This window comes from Molothrus ater, chromosome 21, assembly GCF_012460135.2.
Source record: "Molothrus ater isolate BHLD 08-10-18 breed brown headed cowbird chromosome 21, BPBGC_Mater_1.1, whole genome shotgun sequence".
Classification (NCBI taxonomy): Eukaryota; Metazoa; Chordata; class Aves; order Passeriformes; family Icteridae; genus Molothrus; species Molothrus ater.
Window position 1 is genome coordinate 4,316,104 of NC_050498.2, and position 21,936 is coordinate 4,338,039.

The 21,936-nt window shown below is 50.3% G+C and overlaps 3 protein-coding genes across 4 annotated transcripts; 2 read left to right on the forward strand and 1 right to left on the reverse strand.

Annotated features, from left to right (window-relative positions):
* The first annotated feature begins 115 nt into the window (after nucleotides 1–115).
* Nucleotides 116–12,475, forward strand: DHX33 (DEAH-box helicase 33). Of its 2 annotated transcripts, XM_036395227.2 has the most exons (12): nucleotides 116–470; nucleotides 1,146–1,306; nucleotides 2,489–2,716; nucleotides 3,340–3,510; nucleotides 4,047–4,232; nucleotides 5,308–5,419; nucleotides 5,827–5,986; nucleotides 6,360–6,448; nucleotides 6,743–6,870; nucleotides 7,421–7,624; nucleotides 8,321–8,407; nucleotides 10,593–12,475. In XM_036395227.2, the coding sequence occupies exons 1-12, from the start codon at nucleotides 353–355 to the stop codon at nucleotides 10,899–10,901; spliced, it is 1,953 nt and encodes a 650-aa protein (XP_036251120.2). In that variant the 5' UTR covers nucleotides 116–352; the 3' UTR covers nucleotides 10,902–12,475. The 2 variants fall into 2 exon arrangements, with proteins under 2 accessions (XP_036251120.2, XP_054372999.1); XM_054517024.1 differs by lacking the exon at nucleotides 1,146–1,306.
* Nucleotides 12,476–13,567: 1,092 nt separating this feature from the next.
* C1QBP (complement C1q binding protein) lies at nucleotides 13,568–18,338 on the forward strand. The gene is made up of 6 exons (XM_036395322.2): nucleotides 13,568–13,835; nucleotides 14,423–14,573; nucleotides 14,952–15,039; nucleotides 15,610–15,705; nucleotides 16,351–16,473; nucleotides 17,924–18,338. Exons 1-6 carry the CDS (start codon nucleotides 13,589–13,591, stop codon nucleotides 18,071–18,073), a joined length of 855 nt encoding a protein of 284 aa, XP_036251215.1. The 5' UTR covers nucleotides 13,568–13,588; the 3' UTR covers nucleotides 18,074–18,338.
* A 275-nt stretch (nucleotides 18,339–18,613) lies between these two features.
* Nucleotides 18,614–21,902, reverse strand: RPAIN (RPA interacting protein). Its single transcript, XM_036395323.1, has 7 exons — nucleotides 21,799–21,902; nucleotides 21,236–21,415; nucleotides 20,657–20,720; nucleotides 20,060–20,174; nucleotides 19,773–19,836; nucleotides 19,565–19,699; nucleotides 18,614–18,828 (listed from the first exon to the last, which is right to left on the reverse strand). The coding sequence occupies exons 1-7, from the start codon at nucleotides 21,874–21,876 to the stop codon at nucleotides 18,799–18,801; spliced, it is 666 nt and encodes a 221-aa protein (XP_036251216.1). The 5' UTR covers nucleotides 21,877–21,902; the 3' UTR covers nucleotides 18,614–18,798.
* Nucleotides 21,903–21,936: the final 34 nt, after the last annotated feature.

Below are 21,936 nucleotides of genomic sequence, written 5' to 3' on the forward strand. Positions count from 1 at the left end.
GAACATGTACCCACGCTGCTCACAGCCAGCTCTCTGCCCTCCTTGGCTGCCTTTCGCTGCCCTTTGGGGTCCGCGATGTTTCCGAGGCTCCTGACGGGCCGCCCGGAGCCGGGAGCGCTGCAAATGGCGGCGGTGGCAGCGGGACTACAACTCCCAGGATGCTCCGCGCAGCGTCGCGCGGTGGCGTCATCACTGCGCCAGGGAGCCCGTGCAGCGCGGACAGCCCCGGCGGGGAGCGGCCGCAGCACCGGGACAGCCCCGGCGGGCCGGACCGGGCCGGGACCGCGAGGGGCGATGGCTCGGGACAGAGAGGCAGCCTCCGGCCAAGCGGTTCAAGGCGGCGCCCCCCAGCATGCAGCCCCAGAGCGCCGCGCCGCCCGCACACGTGCAGCGGCGCTCCCTGCCCATCTCCGGGGCCCGCGGGCCGCTGCTGGAGCGGCTCCGCCGCCTCGACACCGCCGTGCTCATCGGTGAGCGCCGGGACCAGGGCCCCCAGCTGGCCCACGGAGCGGGCTGGGCTGGGAAAGCTGCCCAGAAACGGGCTGGATGTAAATCTGAACTGTGGTGAGCAGGGAATGACTTCTGTGCTTTGGCAGCCGGGGTTTTTGTGGAGCAGGTTAAAGTATTTCCCTCTCCTTTCGCTGTCTGCCGGGAGTTCAGTCAAAACCAGATGGCCAAGCTCTCCTCTTCAGAAGACTCTCCTCACTTACATTTTCACTGATTTTATTATGCTTTCACTGATTTTATTATATTTTTCTGTTCTGCAAACCAAAATGCTTTTTGTTAGACTTTCAGGAGCTGAAGATGTGCAACTTCCCACCTAGTAAAGACTCAGCATTTATTGTAATTAAATGAAAAATGCTTTGTATGTCTGTCCTGTTAGTGTCACAGCACAGACACTTCACCTCCAGAGAGGCTGGAGTGGGTTTCTGAACCAGTGTGGCTGGAGCTCTGCAGAGGAGTGGCCCAGCAGCAAGAGGAGGGCGTTGGGTGCCATCTCGGACCTGCCACTGCTTTGTGGTGGGACTTTCCCTCTCTGTCTTCAGCTTCCCCATTCCCAAAGGGCTAAAAGTTAACGTAAAAAACCCAGTTTGACAATGCTATAAAAGTGTGGAGGGAAACTCTATTCCCTTGGTATTCCTTAGGAGAAACAGGCTCGGGGAAGACCACCCAGCTCCCTCAGTTCCTGTACGAGGCGGGGATTGGCCAGCCTGGTGTCATCGCTGTGACCCAGCCCCGCAGGGTGGCTGCTGTCACCCTGGCTGCCAGAGTTGCTGAGGAGAAGAGGACAGAGCTGGGGAAGCTGGTAGGTTATCTACAGATTAATTTTGGTTTGGTGATGCTCTGGGGATGGGGCCCTGTCAGGCTTCAGTGGGTAGGGTAATAACCAGCTACAGGAGTGATAGTCATAATTTCAAAATTAGTTTTGGGTGCCACAATGGAATGAGGATGTAAAAGCTGTCAGGGAGTGCTCAAAGGAGCAGCATGAAGATGGTGAGGGGTCAGGAGGGGCCACATAATAGGAATGGCTGAGAGCACTTGGTCTGTTCAGCTGGAGAAGTGGAGAATTTGGTCTGCAGCTTCCTCCCCAGGGACAGCTTCAATTTCTGCTCTCTGTGGCAAGGGACAGGACCTGAGGGAGCAGCTGGAGCTGTGTCAGGGGGGTCTTGGTTAGATATCAGGGAAAGGTGTTTCCCCTGGGGGTGCTGGGCACTGCCCAGGCTCCCAGGAAACGGGCACAGCCCCAAGGCTGCCAGAGCTCCAGAGAGTTTGGACAATGCTCCAGGGATGCCCAGGGTGGGATTGTTGGGTGTCTGTGCAGGGCCAGGGGCTGGACTGGATAATCCCTGTGGGTTCCTTCCAGCTCAGGATATTCTGTGATTCTATAATTAATTGAATGGACAGAAATGGCTCTTTACCTGTCCCATGACAAGGTGGGCATGGTCTGTCTTTGTGATATTGAACTTCCTGATCTGGGTTGTTCCATTTGAAAAAATACTGATTTGTGAATTAAAGAAAAACAATATTGTGCTCTCTTTCCTCACTCCCTGTGTCAGAAATCACTGTCAGGGAGAGCAGAGTGCTGAATTAGTGCAGGTCTGGGGGAGAAAAGCAGAGGAGAAAGAATTTCCCTGCATGAAATCCTTGGAGAGCCTGGAATCATTTTGGACAGGAAGAAAGGGAAAGGAAAGGGGAAGGGGAAAAGAAAAGGAAAGGAAAGAGAAAAGGAAAGACAAACTAAACTGAACTTGGGGGGCATTTATGATGAACCTCTAGTTAGGAAGAAGCCACCTAGAGATGTTGGGAGTATCATTTGGGTGGCTTGCTACAATTGGAAGAGGAACCGCTCACAGCAGATAAACTGCTCTGCTTTCCATGCACTTCTGGTTGGCTCAGTCCAGTGCAGTGCCCAGGGGCTTTGCAGCCCTTCCTGTGGCACGATGGCAGTGGGAAATGCCAGCCTGTGTGTCTGTGCTGCCTTGCCCAGGTTGGCTACACGGTGCGCTTCGACGACTGCTCGTGCGCGCAGACGCGGCTGCGCTTCCTGACGGACGGGATGCTGCTGCGCGAGGCCATCGGGGACCCCCTGCTGCACAAGTACAGCGTGGCCATCCTGGACGAGGCCCACGAGAGGACCATCCACACTGATGTGCTCTTTGGGGTGGTCAAAGCTGCTCAGAAGAAGCGAAAGGAGCGGGGCCTGCGGCCGCTGAAAGTGTGTTCATCTGGGGTGGCGGTGAAGGGCGGGGTGGGGCTGGGCTCTGGGTGCTCTGAGCATCTCCTGGGACCTTCCAAAGGGTTTGGGATTTCAGCTTTGACTGTTTTTCTGTTCCTAAAAAGTCACTTTAAATCTCATTAGTTCAGGGTGTCTGACTTTATGATGTGTGGGCCTGATATGACACCTCTGAACAAGGTATCTGGTCACCACCATGATCCCTTTTTTCCACAAAAGCCCCAGACAGAGTGCTGGGGAGGTTTTGGCACTGCTGCTGAGATCACTCCAGGTGCAGGAGCTCTGGCTGATGGGACATGCTCATTCCCAGGTAGGGCACTGCACAGGGGATGGGTGGACATGTCAGGAATTTGTGTGAAAGCACGTTGGTCTGGCAGGGACCTTGCATGGTCTTGTTCCACACACCAGCCCATTCTGTCACACCATTTTCTGCTTCTGTTAAAAAGCTCATGGCTTTAACGAGGGGAAGTCACTCTCTTCTGTCCCAAAGCCTGTTCTGAGCATGGTTCTCAGGATCCAGAAGCTGACTTTTGGCTGGTCCTGACTCACTGGTGTGCAGCTGGATGGGAGCTGCCGTGCTGACCCATGCTGTGCTCCCCCTGAAGGTGATTGTCATGTCAGCCACCATGGACGTTGACCTGTTCTCCCAGTACTTCAATGGAGCTCCTGTCATCTATCTGGAGGGCCGGCAGCATCCCATTGACATCTTCTACACCAAGGAGAGGCAGAGTGACTACCTGCAGGCAGCACTGGTGTCCATCTTCCAGATCCACCAGGTATGAGGGTCTCTCCAGGTTTGTGTCCCTCTGGGGCCAGGGGTTGGTGTTTTGTGCTGGGGTGTTTGACTGCCAAACACCTGGATTGTTGTGTTGTTTCATTAAACTGAATTTAGTGCTTTGAAGTTGCTTCTGCTGTTGGCATTTGGGACCTGTATGTCCAGGCTGGAGCTGAAGGGAGACTGCCAAGCAAAGATTTATCATGTCAGCTCATGCCTAAAATCTGAATGTTCCCCTCACCTGAGTTCTGTGTACCTGGGTGCTTGCTGGCTCTCTCTGCCTGGCATGGACAGTTACTTGAGGACACAGCAATTCCTCTATCCTTTTAACACTTGATCCCTCAAAATGTGGTTTACTCTTTGTCTCTGGTGAATCCATTGGGAATTCTAGCTCTTGCATTCCTTGCACCACATGTGTGTCTTCTCTTTCTTCTTAGCCTGCTTCAATGACTTGCTGCCAGACCCACATCTCATTACCAATCTCAATTCTCCTTTTCTATCCAAACACTCCTAACTTGTTTTTTCCTCTGGCTCCAGGAAGCCCCTGCATGCCAGGACATCCTGGTGTTCCTGACTGGTCAGGAAGAAATTGAAGCCATGACCAAAACGTGCCGAGACGTTGCCCAGCATCTCCCCGAGGGCTGCCCACGGATGACAGTGCTGCCCCTTTATGCTTCTCTGCCCCACTCCCAACAACTCCGTGCCTTTAAACCCACCCCTGAGGTGAGGGAGTAGCAGGGGTTATGCTTCAATGAGTCTTTGGATGAAACATGTGGGCTTTAAGGGGCTAAAGCAGCCTGTACTGATAGTAATCAATAGTCTCTTGTGTTTGTGGGGTTCCGAGGTGAAGGGAGGAATGATGCATCTGACTCTGTGTTCTTAGAAGGTTAATTTATTATTTTAAGATACTATATTATATTAAAGAATATTATACTAAACTATACAGAAAAGATATTTACAGAAGGCTACAAAGATAATAATGAAAACTCTTGACTCCTTCCAGAGTCTTGATACAGCTTTGCCCTGATTGGGCAAAGAGTCAAAACAATTCACATGAAACCATTGAAACAACCACCTGTTGGTAAACAATGACTAAACACATTTCAAAGCAGCAAAACACAGCAGAAGCAAATGAGATAATATTGTTTTCCTTTTTCTCTGAGGCTTCTCAGCTTCCCAGGAGAAGAATCCTGGGCAAGGGGATTTTTCCAGAAAATATAACAGTGACAGTAGTCTCAGTTGGCTTTAGGCTGAGTGGTTCCAGAGATATAAAACATTGCAACTGTGATGGTTTTAACAGATGCATTCAGTAAGTCATGCGGGGTCATAAAAAGAAGGAAGGATTAGAAGGCACAGGAATTTAAATTTTCTCCATTTCATAGGAATTTTTTGTCCATATCACAAAAAAGCTACAACAGCTAATGGGGGAAATACTGAGTAAGCTGAAAACCTGGGAATGTTTGTCAGGACCATAAGGAAAGGAATTCATGCTGCCCCAGGCTCTTTTTTACCTACTCAACATATAAATAAGAACACAAATGTGCCAGAAGTGAAACTAAAATTGTTGAAAGACGTATTGAGAGCAGCTGTTCTGGTGATGTGTTTTGTTGCAAATACAAAAGAATGTTTTAGAAACTGATTAGAAACTGAAGATTACCTTATTTTCTGGGAGCTGGCACAGCAAGCACAGTTTGTGCTCACAATGTGGGGCAGGGCTTGGCCAAAAGCAGCAGAATTTCTGTGTTGCAGCTGCTCTGAGGTGGCCTTGGCCTGGGTTTGATTTTTTCCTTCCTCCCAGGGCTGTCGCAAAGTGATCCTCTCCACCAACATCGCAGAGACCTCCATCACCATTGCTGGCATAAAATTCGTTGTGGACACAGGCATGGTCAAAGCCAAGAAGTACAGCCCTGGTGAGGAATTCTGAGGAGGAATATGGCCAAGATTGGGTTTGGGTTTGTAGAAGTTACTGGAGGTCCTAAGCCCCACTGAAAGAGGATTTCCAACACCCTCCGTGCTGTTTAAATTAATGTCCCAGGTTTGGGGTGTGGGGTTTGGTGGTGTTTTTGTGGGTTGAGTATCAGCCATGAGGGGTTAAAAATCTGTCAAATGTGAATCTTCTCTTCATGGATACAGCATGGGATAGTTCACAGTGCTGAACCAAGTGAAGCACAGTGCTGAAGTTCACTGTGCTGAACCAAGTGAGCTCTGAGCCGGATTTGAATGGCAAACCCTGGGATTTCTTACTGCTAATCCTCTGTGTTTTCCAAAGCTGTGCCTTCCTCAGGCACTGACTGAGGTGATGTTTTTCCATGCCCAGAAACTGGCCTGGAGGTGCTGGCAGTGCAGCAGGTGTCCAAGGCCCAGGCTTGGCAGCGCACGGGCAGAGCAGGGAGGCAGGAGAGCGGGATCTGCTACCGGCTCTACACAGAGGAGGACTTTGAGAAGTTTGAAGAAATGACAACACCTGAGATACAGAGGTGAGGACAGAGCCATCACACTCCTTGCCACACCTCTTTTACAGCTGGGGCTGTGGGAAGAACTGAGCAGCAAAACTGGATCTAGGGGCTGGCGGGGTGACTTGAGAAAAATGGAAGTGGGGATTTAACAGAAAAACTGGGAAGTGTTTGCTCAGGGTGGACAGTTGGGCACTGAGTCTCCAAACACAAAAAGCAATAGTTCTGACTGTCCTCCAGATTTTGGACTTGCCTCTTCCTGGTTTAGGAAGTAAGGCTTCACCAGCAGCATCAGGTTTGTCCCTGTCAAGCCTGAGACTCTATCTCAGCTTCTATGAAAAAAAAAGAATAAAATAAAAGAAGAGAACTATCTCAATTGTTTTTTCTGCCTATGCAGGTGTAACCTGGCCAGTGTGGTGCTTCAGCTCCTGGCCCTGAAAATTCCCAATGTGCTCACCTTTGACTTCATGTCCAAACCATCTCCTGGTAAGTGGCTACAAAGGCAGCCTGGGGGACACAGAGCAGGAAAATCTTGGGCCATAAGGTGTCATAACAACATAACATGAAGGTGTGCCCTGACTGCCAAGGGAAGAGTAAAGAGGGAAAGGTGCTTGTTCTCCTGGACAGAGGACTATACACTACATTTTGGACCCTGATTTGTCTAAATGGAAAGTACTTGTGCCTCTGGCCAGGGAGGGAGGCAGTGGTGGAACCAGCTGATGTTCACATCCCTCAGTGGGAGGCAGGAGGCCTCACAGCCCAATGTCCTTGTTTTGGCAGATGCTATTCAAGCAGCAATTGATCAGCTGGACCTGCTGGGAGCTGTGACCCAAAAGGAAGGTCAGCCTGTGCTGACCCCCCTGGGAAAGAAAATGGCAGCCTTTCCACTGGATCCAAAGTTCTCCAAGGTAAAAACTGCAGAAAAATGAACTTTTTTAATCTCATGTACTCATCTCTATACCATTGATGTTTCTCTTTCAAACTCCTTAAACAAGGTATGAAATCAGGGATGTTTGCAGCTGTACTGGTGTATTTGCTGTACATTAGTGTACATAATTTACAGCCCTTTTGCTGGATTGCTTGTCATCTCTTGTTAAATTCAGAAAAATTTTTAAAAGAGAATTTCTTTACTCTGGCACCACTGAAGGTGAACAAGGCAGATTTGCTTGCAATTTTCAGGATTGTTTAGCAGGTCCATGAAATGTCTGTTGCTGGAGTTCATTTCAGTCACTGTGTTTGTGCTGGTTGTGCACTGGGCAGTGTCAGGAAGGAGCCTGGCAGGTATTGTTACAGGTGCTTGGTGAGCCCATCAGAATTTACAGCCAATCCTAGGCCCAGATGTTTGAGATTGTCCTAAACAATGTTTGGTCAAGTTCCTGGGCTGCCAGGGAGCAGAAAGATCTGCCCAGCTGAAGTGGATTTGGTCGACTAAAGATGAGTTTTGTTGTGTCTGTGCAGGCCATCCTCCTGTCCCCCCAGTTCCACTGTGCAGAGGAGATCCTGACCATTGTGTCACTGTTGTCAGTGGACAGTGTCCTCCACAACCCCCCTGCCCAGAGGGATGAGGTGCAGGCTGTCAGGAAGAAATTCATCTCCAGTGAGGGGGATCATCTCACCCTGCTCAATGTCTACAGGGCCTACAAGAACGTCAACGGGCACAAGGTGGGATGGTCTGAGCTGCCAGTGCTGTGTGAGCTCATGGGGTGATGAGGTTTTAGCAGAGAGCAGAGTGCCCCCTGCATCCTCCATGGCTGCTGCCACAGGCATCCTCCAGAGCAGAGAGAAAACAGGGCTCATCCTTAACAACTGGGCAATTGCAGGAAGTTCAGGAACAAAGTTCCTACAGACAGCTCTGGCAAAGCTTTGTGGGGCCAGTTCTGTAATCACAGCCAGGGCTCTTCCTTCCCTGGTTCCAGCTGGGAACAGGAGGGAGTGGGAGAGTGCTGAGATTTGATGATAAATACCTGGACATGCTCTGGGACAGGATTCGTTGGAAAAACACTGAGCATGTTTGAAAGCAGATTTGGATTTATCCTACCCTATCAGCCCCTCATATTGATTTGTGGATCTGTGGACTCATGCACCCCATTCCTTGCAGCACCTGTCATTCTTGCTCTTGTTGGCCTTGCAGAGCAGCTCTGAGTGGGAAAAGAACCACCACCTGCTGTTTCAGAGCAGTGTGGGAGGGAATCTAGACATAGTGGAGTAAAGAGGGGTGGAAATATGACCAGGAAAGGGGTCAGCATGTTTTCTCTGAGGCAGATTGTAGGGGGGTTCTGCTTTTTATGGTATCCAAAGGCTGGCATGCTCCTGGGGTGAAGAAATATCCCCTTCTAACTCCTGGTGTCTCTGCTGCAGGGATGGTGCAGAGAGAACTTTATCAATGGCAGGAACATGAAGCTGATGGCAGAAGTCAGAGCTCAGCTCAGGGACATTTGTGTAAAGGTAACTTGCCTCCATATTCTATTTCTCTGTTTCACTTGTTGGTATTTTCCTGTTTATCCCCAAACTGATGTTATTGTGCACCAAGTCCCAGGTGAGAAAACGTGGGGTTGTTTTCAGTCTTCTGTAAGTAGCTGGCTAAAATTCCTGACTCTGCAGTTAAACCCCCAAAATCTCAAAGCTGCAGGGCTTAGCGAGTCAAGGAGAAATGGGAACCTCTGAGAAGACTTGTCAGGGAAAGGACAGGTTTTCCTAAGGGTTTTTCCTGCTCTAATGCAGCTGGGACTGTGCTGTGTGTGCCACAGAGTGCTGGCAGCCTGTGCTGGCTGGCTTCTCCGTGGAGTCAGGCATTGTGTGGCAGCAGCTTCCCCTCAGTGCTGTTCCTGCTGGGCAGAGCTTGGGAGCTGCCACTGAACCCCTGGCAGTCTGCAGTGACATGAGAGCCACCCCTGGGGTATCATTTGTGAATGCTGGTCAGCCTTAAACTCCCTTTCAGAAGGAGAGTGACAGTCCATTCTGTTGGCTCTCAGTCTGGCTTAGCCTAGCATCCACTCAGCTGAATTCCCAGTGGTGCCCCAGTGTCCTGACACAGGAAAATCCCCCAGGATTTCTGAAGTGAACCAGTGTCACTGTAAGGGTCAGGACTGGGTAGGAAGTGACACAGACTCTAGGTCAGCAGGCTTAGAGGCTAGAGCCCCGACTTTACTGAAACTGCTTCTTTTATACACTGGTCAGTACAGGTGGACTGTAGCAGTGTGAATTGCTGCTAGCATAGTCCAGGGGAAGGAAGCAAAAAGGGCTTTTGCATAATATCCACAGATGTTTTATTCAGCCACACAGTGAGATGTTCAGGTCCCAGTACACACACACACACACAGAGGGTCTGGCTTGCTCTCTACAGGGGCCTGGGGGCTGACCCTGGTCTGGGGCAGTACAAAGATGAAGGGCAGTCAGGGAAATGGGAAGGTGTGGCTCAGGAACATAGGAACAGGGGAAGGAGCCAATGGGGTCTAACAGAGCTTTTTGAGGGAAGCTTCTTGTGTCTCCCTAGACCGGGGAATGCCCCCTCAGAGTCTCCACAGTGGACCTGATTGGTCATTTAATCAACACATTTCACATTATTGTCTAATTAACAAGACACCCATTTGTAAACAACCTCACGGGCAAAACACCAGGTGCAGATTGTTTAGAATTCTTTCTCTCCAGCTCCCTAAAGCTTCCCATGGGAGAAGCTGACTCATGGGAAAGCTTATCTAGATTTCTCTCTCTCTGACCAGAGAGCTGCCACCACAAAACAGGGTTGTATTGTTTTGTGGAGATAACAAAAAACTCCACAACTTTCACAAAGTTGTAAAGCTGGTATGTTTATTACAGTGCTGGACCATGTGGAGATTACTCTCCTTAAAAGATGTGCTGGGAACTTCAGGATTCTTTTTATCTCCCTCTCAAATACATATGCATACAATTTCACAATAAGTTCATACATGTGACCATGTTCACAGGGGTCTTAGGCTGAGGGAAGAGATGAGGATCTGACTCCATGTTTCAGAAGGCTTGATTTATTATTTTATGATATATATTATATTAAAACTATACTAAAAGAATAGAAGAAAGGATTTCATCAGAAGGCTGGCTAAGAATAGAAAAAGAAAGAATGATAACAAAGGTTTGTGGCTCAGAATCTCTGTCCGAGCCAGCTGGGCTGTGATTGGCCATTAATTAGAAACAACCAACATGGGCCAATCCCAGATGCACCTGTTGCATTCCACAGCAGCAGATAACCATTGGTTACATTTTGTTCCTGAGGCCTCTCAGCTTCTCAGGAGGAAAAATCCTAAGGAAAGGATTTTTCATAAAAGATGTCTGGGACACACACATATTCATTTTTACGAATTTCATGTGACATTTGCCGCTAGTTCTTCTTTATCAGAAAGAATTCTTAGGTCAGGTTGACGTGCTCCTTACAGCAGTCTGTCTCTCTTTATCACCTTCTGTCTCTTCCCCCTTATCTCTGTCCTTCACTGAAGCAGTTTCTCTGAGCCTAGGCTTTTGCAGTCAGGCTACACAGTGATGTTTTCTGACCACAGACTCAAAGATGTACATTCCACCTAAATCAAAATGGATTTCTCCTTTGTCTCAGTGTCCCCACGAGGGTGCAGGTTGTTCATGCTCGCTCTTGTGTCCGCAGCTGTCGTTGCCGCTGGAGTCGTGCCGGGGGGACACGGCGGGCGTGCGGCGCTGCCTGGCCCACAGCCTGTTCATGAACGCGGCCCAGCTGCGCCCGGACGGCTCCTACGGCACCGTGGGCTCGCAGCAGGCCGTGGCCATCCACCCCTCCTCGGTGCTGTTCCAGTGCAAGCCTGCCTGCGTGGTGTACACGGGGCTGCTGCGCACCAGCCGCTGCTACATGCGCGACCTGTGCCCGGTGGATGCCGAGTGGCTGCTGGAGGCTGCACCCGAATACTTCCACAGGAGGCTCCGGACAGCCAAGAGCTGACCCTGGGACCAGCTGGCTCAGCTTCTCCTTGAAAGACTTTGTGAAAAGTATTGGAATAATACCAATAGAGCCAGATGGGACATGCCTGAGCTTGTCTGGCCCTCCTGCTGAACCAAACCAGCAGCACTGTGGTGTTTCACCCCACAGACACTTTTGGCTGCCTGGGTGTGTGGTGTTTCACCCCACAGACACTTTTGGCTGCCTGGGTGTGTGGTGTTTCACCCCACAGACACTTTTGGCTGGCTGGGTGTGTGGTGTTTCACCCCACAGACACTTTTGGCTGCCTGGGTGCTGCAGCTGGGCATGTGGGGACAAGTCCAGGCCTGCAGGAGCTCTGGTGGTGCTGGGATGGAGCTTTCCCCCATAACAGGGGCTGCTCCTCAGGTTTCCCTCTGGCAGAGAAGCTTTCAGGCGATGGTGAAGGAGTCGGTTCTGATGGAGGGTTTGGATCCAGAGCTTTATTCTGGCCCTCAGGCCTCTGAATGCAGCACCAGCTCCAACAGAACTCCCTGAGCCCGTGGTTGCTGCTCCTTTGAACCCCGGGGAGAGGGGCAGGGAAGGGGCAGGGAGGCACCCAGCAGGGACAGGAGGGGAGGGACAAAGGGACAAAGGACACCTGGATGGCCCAGTGCCCCCCAGGGGTAGAGAGCATCCTTTGGATCTGCCAATCACTCAGTGCCCTTCTGGAATGCCAGGACTGACAGACAGTGCTGGGAGGGGTCAGGGAGGGAAAGGAGAGGTGAATGACACACCTGGGAGGGAATTATCAGGGGAGGGACCCAAAGTTCTGAGTTAGACCCTGAAATCACAAGGCAACAGAAAAGCGCATATTATATGGCTCTATGCAGATATTTACTATATGTATTTTGTTGTGTTGATTAGCAGTGCTGTATTAGCATTTTAATAGTATGGTAAATGTAGTTTTGTAGTTAAAAGGTAACTTTTGTAGTTAAAATAGGAACTATGTATGTGGGATATTTTTTTAAGAGAGGAATGAGGTATTCGCACTGAGATGGCAGCCACAGGACACCTTAATCTTTCAGAGAAAGAGAATTTATTGCTCCATTATCAGGAGAAATGAACTTCTTCCTGCCTTGCTCCTGCCATGAAGACGCCGTTTAGGATTCAGAGGAAGAAGCTGACACTGACCAGACAGAATCCTTTGTTTTAATGGAATTTATGCATCATGTATGAGATGTATGAATATGCAACAGGTTATTGTTTTTAAGGGTTAATCCTTTGTTAACGTAGGTCCTTTTTCGGGCTTATATTGCCCAGAAAAAGGTACCCAGACCGTCTGTAACTCTTTGTTTCTGTTGTTTCATATTGTCCTAATCCAAATTGTCCAAATTATTATGAGTGTAATTATATTACTATTTTTATAACCATTTTATTACTATTAAACTCTTAAAATTTTAAAAACAAGTGATTGGCGTTTTTCACAACTTATATATTCATTAATTTTTTTTTTAAAAAACATGTTTTTTATAACCTTAAGGAACGGGATGGGTATTTATTTAGATTGGATTTATATGTTTTTTTCCAGAATAAAGAAGTGATGGTGAAAATGGGAATCATGTGTGTTGGTTTGTGAGGCACAGAACAAATGATTGTAGGATGAGTCCTGGTGTTTATGGGTCTTGTGGGAGTGTGTTCATTGTCAGCAGTCTGGGCTTAAAGATGTGAAGGTAGCACAGTGAATCTGTGCCTCTTGTGCAGAATGGACTCTGCCATTTACATGTGCAATGCTCAGATTCCTGTGGGGAATTGGGAGTTAAAATTCTGGTCTTTTGATGGGGTGGTGTCCATTTGATGGGGTGGGGCAGATGGGGTGATGTCCATTTGATGGGGTGGTGTCCATTTGATGGGGTGGGGCAGATGGGGTGATGTCCATTTGATGGGGTGGTGTCCATTTGATGGGGTGGTGTCCATTTGATGGGGTGGGGCAGATGGGGTGGTGTCCATTTGATGGGGTGGTGTCCATTTGATGGGGTGGGGCAGACGCTCTCGGCTCCCGCCTTGCAGTGAGCAGCAAATGAGCCTTCTGTGCTTCTCCTCCATAGCAGGTACCAGTGCCAGCCTTTGGACAAAGGCAAGGCTTGGTGCCAGGAAACCCTTCCTTAGTCACTCTTTCCTCTAAAATACACAAAAAACCCCCAACCATTCATTTTTTCTTTTTCTGAGGAGACTGCCACGCTCCAGCCTGAACAGTGACAGTCCTAATTAGGAGTGGGATGATGTCTGAGATAAAACCTGTGCACGTCCCCCACATTCCTAAAGCTCTGTCTGTGAATTCACCCGAGAAGGGACCTGTACGGGTTCTGTGTCCGTGCCATCCCTGCCCATTCCATTGTCAGGAATCCCAGGAACCAGGCCCCCCCGTGGGCACACTCCGTCCTGCCGGAGCCGGGACTCGAACCGGCGTCTAACAGGGGCTGGGACTCGAACACGGGGTCTTACCGGGGCCGGGACTCGAACACTGGATCTCACCGGGGCCGGGACTCGAACGCTTATCGGCCGAACCGGGACTCGAACCCGGGCTCTCACCGGGCCCGGGACTCGAACCCGCCTATCGGCCGAGGCGGGACTCGAACCCTGGTGCTCGGGGCCCGCGCGGGGCGCGCCGGGGCCGGAAGCGGAGCGCGGTTCCGGGGCGGGCCGTCCTCGCCGCCGCTCGGTCCCGCACGATGCTCCTCGCCCGCTCCCTGCGCGCCGCCGCCGCCGCCGCGCTGCGCCCGCCGCTCTCCGCGCCGCGCCGCCCGCTCAGCTCCGCGGCCCCCCGCGCGCTGCTGCCGCCGCCCGCCGCCGCCGCACCGGCCCTGGCGCGCTCGCTGTGGCAGCTGGGCGGCGGCGCGGGGCGGACGGCGCTGCTGCGGCCCCGGCGGGGCTCGGCCGGGCGCGTGTCCTGCGGCTGCGGCGGGCTGCACACCGAGGGTGAGCGGGGACGGAGCGGGGCCGCCCTTGGGAGGGCGCGGGGAGGACACGTGCGCTGCACCCGCTCCGTTCTGGGAAGCACGTGGGGCGGGGGGGCTCTCCCTACTGCCCCTCTTTCCCTGACCCCCCTTCTTTCCTTAAGGCAACCCCACCTTTCCCTAATCCCCGTTTTCACTAAACCACCTATTTCCCTAAATCCCTTAGGTCATCACCTAGGCCCCCTTTTCCTCTGTACCCCTTTCGCTACCTCCTTTTTCACCTACTCCCCTTTCCCTAACCTCCTTTTTCACAATTCCCTTTTCCCCAATCCCCCTTTCCCTAACCCTTTTTTTTTGTTCAAACTCCCATTTCCCCAAACTCCTTTTTCCTACCTGCCCTTCCCTTAACCCCGCTCCCCTTTTCCCTAACCCTCCCTTTTCTTACTCCCCTCTTTCCTTTACCCTCCTTTTCCCTAAACCCCACTTTTCCTATCCCTCTTTCCCTAACTATCCATTCCCTAACCCCGTTTTCCAACACCCCTTTCCCCGAACTCACCCCCCACCCTTCATCCCTCCCTTTCCCTAACCCCATTTTCTTTCCCCCCCCAGGAGACAAAGCCTTTGCGCAGTTCCTGACGGACGAGATCCAGGAGGAGAAGAAGATCCAGAAGCACAAGTCCCTGCCCAAGGTCTCCGGGGGGTGGGAGCTCGAGGTGCACGGCACGGAGGCCAAGCTGGTGCGGAAGATCGCGGGGGAAAAGTGAGTGGGGTGCGGGAAGGGTCCCCAGCCCCCGAGGGTGGGTGGGTCACAGTGACCAGGCTCCTCCCGGTGCTCACAGCCCAAACCCTGCAAAGGCTCTTTGTGTGACCACTTTGGGCCAAAGGCACTTTTTTCACACCTTTTTGTTACTGTGTTTTGTGTTACAAAGTTTCACGTGGTCTTCCTGTTTGAAAAATAACAGTTCGGTGAAACTTTAAAAAGTGAGAGCACTTGGAGCTTCTCCCAGGTGTGTCTTTTGACTGCAGTGCCTGGTTTTGTTCACACACTGTGTGAATCCTGAACCAGGGCTTAAAAGGCCCGTTCTGATGGGCATTTTTTGGGGTGTGTTCAAAAGAATTGTTTCTTTTTCTTGTGCAGGATAACGGTTACATTCAACATCAATAACAGCATCCCACCCTCGGCTGAAGAGGACACGCAGGAGCAGCAGAAACCTGATGAGCAGGAGGTGACTTAGCCTTGATGTGCATTTAATGCTGGGGACACATGAAAAATGGAATCTTCCCTTAGGGGAGTTGGAGCCTTGTCCTCAAGTGTTGAGGCTTTTTCTTCCCCTTGTGTGATATTTGGGAGCTTTAAGTCACAAAATGCAGATTTTCAGGGCTGCCTGTCCCTTCCTCCCTGCTGCAGAAAGGCAGAGATAAGGAGAAATAAGGAGAAATTAGAGGAATTCCAAGACTTTCTAGCACCTTCCAAAAGGATCTACAGGAGAGTGGGAGAGGGAAACTGTACAGAGGAATGGAGTGACAGGTTAAAGGGGGATGGCCTTTAACTGGCAGGGAGTGGGGCTGAATTGGGTATTGTGAGGGATTGCTCCCTGTGAGGGTGGGGAGGCCCTGGCACAGGGAGTCTGTGGCTGCCCCATCCCTGGAAGTGTCCAAGATGAGGCTGGATGGGGCTTGGATCAACCTGGGATAGTGGAAGGTGTCAGGGAATACCCAGTGCTGGCTGGGCTGGGCTGTGGTTGCTTTGGCTCCTGTTCAGGTTCCAGTGCTGATGCAACTGTTCTCTCATTTAGCCTGAACTTACATCAACTCCAAACTTTGTAGTGGAAGTCATAAAAGATGATACAAAACAGACCCTTGTCCTTGACTGCCATTTCCCTGAAGATGAGGTGAGTATCACTGTGCCCCTCTTGGATTTAACTGCTCTTTGTAATCTCTTGCTTTTCTGAATCAGTGAGAGTGCCCAGTCTCCTCTTATTTCTTTATTTTTCTTAATCACCAAAAAAAAAAAAAAAAAAGCTTTATGTTGGCAAGAATAGTAGGGAGGAAATGTGCATTCCTCACATCCTGCACTGGTGTTTCTGATCAGTTGCTTATTGGGCTCTTTATTGAATTCCAGTAAAGAAGTAGGGATTAAAAAAGGAGGGGAGAAAATAAAATGGAGAGCTTTTGCTCACACTGGTATTTGTGGTTTATTTTGTAAATGTCAGGAGATGTTTAACAGCCAGTCTTGGCTGACAAAGATGAGACAGACATGGGAAGACACTTAGAACCACACAGAAGTCATATATTATGTTTTTATATATTTGTAAAGTTCAGGCTGCTGATTTACATGGCAGCACAAGCTTAGAGGATTTTCTGAGTTCTGTGCATGTCTGTGCTTGTCCTCACAGACCTGGTGAGAGGGGGGGAGAGGCACAACTTGTCTGGCCTTGGGGCTTCTCCTGAGCTATTCCCAGCCTGGGGATGAGCTGGCTGAGTGTGCCCACTAATTGCAGCTAATTGCATGCCTTCCATTTGTTTTCCTGCCTCAGATTGGACATGAAGGAGAGGAAGAAAGTGATATTTTCACAATTCGGGAGGTCAGCTTCCAGCCCACTGGAGAAGCTGACTGGAAGGACACCAACTACACCCTCAACACGGATTCCCTGGACTGGGTAGGTGCTGTTCAAGGCCACAGAGGGCTCTCAGCTCACCTCACCTGGCTGTCCCTCTGCTCCTGGGCTGGGAATTAAACCTGTCAGGGTGTCTGAGACAGGGGCTGGCCCTGCTCTGCCCCTGAGCTGCTGGTTCTGCTGCAGACTGAGGGTGTCTCATGGTCCCAGGGTTGTGCACTGCTGGTGGCATTACCAGGAATCAGGACAGACAGGGGGATCTTCTTCCTTTCCAGATTTTATAGGCAGATTTCCCAGCAGGGAATCACATTCTGGAAATGCTTTGACACTTGTTAAACATCTTTTGATCTGTGTGTTTAACAATGTGGCTTATCAGACACCATGTGTAGGTAAAAGCATCTGTGTGGTATCTGAAAAAATACATTGTGTCCTGGTTTTCCAGGTGTGTTGTTAGACTTGTAACACTAAAAATACGCTCTACAATCTGTGTGTTCTTGTGTTCTCAATGCCAGGATTTCAAAAGCTACAATTTTTAGTTTGAGGCTGTCATGTTTAAAACTGAAAGTGCTAGAGTGTATCCCCTTGAGAAGCATTCATGTTAAAATTGCTTAGTGTGCTGTAGACCATCCCACACTGATTATTCTTTTTTTCCCCTAAGACATTAAATTAATTTAAAATATGTATGTAAAGGAAAAAGCCAAGTTCATGACTGTAACATTTAAGCCTTTCAAAGAAACCAGTACATCAGATACCTTCCACAGTGTTAGTTCACCCCTGGGTAGAGGGACAGGCAGAGCTTGGCCTGTGTCATCCTTGACACACTTCCCCTCCTGACTCCACAGTCTGGGGATCATCTCCAGGGTGCAGTTCATTTGTAGTGTTGGGTTTGGGTTTTTATTATTTATTCCATGGCCCTTTCTGTCCAAATGTTCACCCAAGGTCAGGCCTGTCCTCCTGGGGTGGTGCCTTGGGAGGCTGCCTAGAACAGAGGCTAGGCAATGTTAAAGGAATAAAATAGGGATTTATTAAAAGGCCTTGAAGGATACACCTTGGGCAGTACAAGAGCACAGCCAGGGCTACACCCAAGATGGTTGATGAGTCATGAGTTTTCACACTTTTATAAGTTTTAGTCCATTTCCATATTGGGGTTAATTGTCCAATTCCAGCTCCAGGTTATGCAGTCCCATCCTCCCAGTTTGCTCTCCTCAATTTGCTGTTTGCACTTTTTGGGCCTGAAGCTGCAGTGGTGTCCTTGGTTCTGGGGCTGGAAAAGGATTGTTCTGTGTGACTGAACTGTGAGGAGAACTTGCTGACAATTTATATGAAACTCAGAGTTAAACACTAATGCAGTGCAGAGTCTGGAGACTATGAAAGGCATCAGTGGGAGCTGGGCCTGATTTTCCTGGGAAGAAGGGCCAGTTGCCAGGGGACATTTTAATGCCCCCCTGCCCAGGTGTGTTCCACTAAGGAAGGTTTCTGTTCCTTGCTCCAGGCTCTCTATGATCACCTGATGGATTTCCTGGCTGACAGAGGAGTGGACAACACCTTTGCTGATGAGTTAATAGAGCTCAGCACTGCCCTGGAGCACCAGGAGTACATCAAATTCCTTGAAGACCTTAAAAGCTTTGTCAAATGTCAGTAGGTCAGGCTAGGGATCTCAGCCTCAAGTGTGGGTATTCCACAGTGCTGCTTCATCCAGCAATACCCAAAAATATCTTCACAGTGGTTACAGAGAGTAAGTAACTTGGAAGGTGGAGAAGGAGGATGCTCATTTGGATTTGGGGAGTTGTAGTGATGGTGCAGCCCCAATCAAGTTCTCCAGTGCTACAGGCCGGAATTGCCTCGCCCTGCATGGGGCTTTTTGTACAATTAAGAGTGAATGTGAAGAATAAAAACTGTTCAACATATCACTGAAAAGGGTGGTTTCTCTTCTTCTTGCTGTACCAGAGCTGCCATGAAAGTGATGGCAGAGTTTCTCTCTGCCAGAGCTGCTCACAGTAGTTGTGGCAGTGATGGTTGAGCACTTCTCCTTAAACTGGTGCCTCCAATTGCTGTTTGAAGGTTTTAAGTTTATTTAAGTTAGTTAGTTAATTTATTTAAGGTTCATTTAAACTCAAAGCTGAAGTCCAACATAAGCTGTGAGATCACTGATGTAGTATTAAAGACAACACCAAGGCCAAAATAAACTAAATATATATTTATTTCAAAACATGTCCTGTGTGGTTAAAAGTGCAGGTCAAGGCAATACTGTGCCTTTTGCAGTGTCTTTTTGACACAGCAGTTAGAAAGAGTACAAAAGAGTCCTAGCAGCTCTGGGTGAAGTTTAGTATTGAAGTTTTCCAGAAGTAAAGCAGCAGCTGAATCACCTTAGAGGAGAATCATCCAGGAGTCACAGACCTTCACAAGAAAGTTGAACAGAGAACTGTGTTAATGTATAAAGTTCAAAACTATTTGAACAGGAAAAACTATTGATTAAAGGGGGAAAAAATTCACAAAAAAGGTGTTGAGCACTGGCAGAGGCTGCCCTGGGAAGTGGGGGAGTCACCATCCCTGGAGAGATTTAAGACATCTAGATGTGGCACTTGGGGACATTGCATAGTTGTGGCCCTGGCAGTGCTGGGGGAATGGCTGGACTTGATCTTAGGGGTCTTTTCCAACTTTAACAATTCCATGGCTCTATTTGAAATGCTCTGCCCCTAGCACTGACCTCCCACTGGTTTTACATAGCAAAGCAAGCACCAGCTCTGGCTTGAGCCAAAGGGCTGCTGTGTGGTCTCTGAGACACCTGGATGAAGTTTTTCAGGAGGTTTAAACAAATAATTTTTAAAACTTTTCTTCATGAACCACTTATCTGATCAGATTGTGCACACAAGACTTAGAAGTTGTTGGCTAAAGTTAGGACACTAAATTTGACAGGTCCTTGAAAGATTCCCTAATCCAGCAGTTAAAGGTATGTACTTTGAAATTTCTTTTTTATGGTTACTGGTGGTCAAAGGTAAAGCCATTTCCAAGGAATTTTGTGAAAAAACAGCCACACAAACCCAGAGATCAACAGACTTGTGGTTTCTGCCTATGTAATTGAGCCATGGACCCAAGCAGTGATCCTTTCCAGGAACCTGACATTTGCACTCACAGGGCAGCTCATCAGCAGACTGGCTTCCTCCTCCATGCCACTGGTGACTGTGAACTCGGGGCTGTGCAGGCACCTCTGACTGTGCTCTGTCAAGGTGCTTTCCAGCAGGGACCGAAGCTTCCCTTCTGTCATATCCTGAGAATAATTCATTAAAGGTCAGCTGGAGTTCCTGTCTGGGATGCCACACACAATGTGTAGTGCAGCTCACCTGTGTGCTGATGTGCAATCCACACTGGCAACAAACCAAGTGAGCCTTCACAGTCAGGTTATTCCTGGGAAGAGCAAACAAAGAGCATCATGACACCCAGAACAAGGGAAGATCTTAGCAAGAAAAACCCCAAAACCAACCCAACACACTCCCCCCATTAGATTCAGATCATTGCTCAGGCATTTCTATGTTGTTGAAATGAACAGCAGCCTTTCTCTGCACATTTCTAAGCCCAGATTGCTGCAGGAGAGTGAGGAATCTGATTCCAATGCCAAAGGCTTTCTTACTTCCTACATACAGGGCAGATGACCCTGTCAGAGGCATCCAGGCCGTCCAGCATGGCATTGAGACATTCCTCATCGAAGCGCAGGCTCCGCTCGTACTCCTCGATGACCAACTGCTCTGCAACGACACAGCACAGCAAAGCACCCTCAGGGCCTGCTGGGCAGCACAGGCAGAGCTGCTGGGCTGATGCAGGCTGGGCTGGATATGAGTTTCTAAGAACTTTTACTCCTCTGGCTCAGATTTGTATGCTTGGTGAAATCATTCCTGCTAATCCATTTTTTTTCTGTGGCTCAGCTCGTCTCATATGGGTCTTTCTGATCAGCACTTGAGAAAGATCCTGAATTGATTTATAAAGGCTCCTAGGGCTAACAGATCTTAGTCCTGTTTCTCTGGCCTCCCCCACAGATGCTAAAATGCCACTTAAACTCTTAGAACTGTGAGAAGAGGTCTCAATACCTCAAAGCCTCAACAAGATTTCTAAGGAGGCTCTTGCCCTGTATCACGTGGTTTGCAGGAAACAAGGAGTGCAGCCTTGGCTCTTCTGCATTACCAGGAAGTTACACATCAAACAGGAGTCAGAAGATGTGTAAAGATCTTACCTTGCAAGATCAGTTCTCGTTGGATCTCTTCCAGCACTGCCAGCTCATCAGGGTCCTCCAGCACCTGAAAGATTAACCAGACAGTGATCCTCCCATTCCAGCCACTTTCTCACTTCCAGCACCTGACTGAGCAACACAAATCCACTCTTATTCTCCTGTCTAGTAAATCCCTCTATTTGCAAACCCATGCACTGTGGGAAGCAACGTGTACTGTAAACACAAGTGCAGAGCCAGCCAGAAGAGACCCAAGTACAGCCTGTCCAAGAACTTGCTTTTTAAGACATTGAAGTTTCATTTCCATTCTCAGAAGAGGGAAGTGACAACCAGCTATAAAAAGCACAGATGAGGAAATCAACCCTCTGCTGTGATCCACAGGCTGTGAAGGAAATAAGGAATTTCCCCACTCATGCCCAAAGGCACTTTCACAGCTCAACACCCTGCCTGAGCTGCAGAACAGGAAACCCTGAAGCTCCTGAGTTTTGTTGGCTCCAGTGAGAAGTTAAGTCAGACCCGCAGGGAGCTGTATTTGATACTCCTGTATCACACACATGGTGTTGAGGCTGGGGACCGAGCACTGACCTGCTCCATGGGCTGCTCTCCGCCGAGGCCGGGAAGCCTGTCCCGCAGCTCCTGCCACTCCTGCTCCATCACCTCCTGCACCAGCAGCGCGCCCGGGGCCGCCCCGCACGCCCCATCCCCGGCCTGGCGGTAGCGGTCCAGCAGCTTGGCCCGGCTGCTCCTCAGCCGCTCCATGCAGCGCTGCGGGGACGGGAGGGGAGAGCGCCCGGGGCCGTCAGCGCCCGCTCGGGGGGACACGGGGGTACCGGGGCTCGGGAGGTGAGACACGGCGGAGGGGGTGCGCCCCACAGGGCCGAGAGACCGGGAATCCCTGAGTGGGACACGGGGGAGGCACCAGGGCTGGCCATGTCCCGAGGGGCTGCGGGGGAGTTGGCTGACAGCTCGCAGCGGGGGCAGCGCCGGGCGCTGGCAGAAAGCGTTCGGGACGCGGTCAGGGGAGAGTTCGGACGGGGCGCGGTTTACCCACCCCAGCGGGACCACTGCGGCCAGCCCCGGGAGGACCGAACTGGGTTCGGATGAGGAGGCAGCCCGCGTCCCCCCCTCGCGGCCCGCTCCCCGCTCACCCTGCGGTACGTCTCTCTCCAGGGCGGCCCGCCCGGGCTCTTGTACCGCGCTCGGTGCCCCTGCACCGGCGCCGCCATCGCCGCCGAACCCGCAGCACGCCGGGCCCGCGGGGCACGCCGGGAAATGTAGTCCGCGGG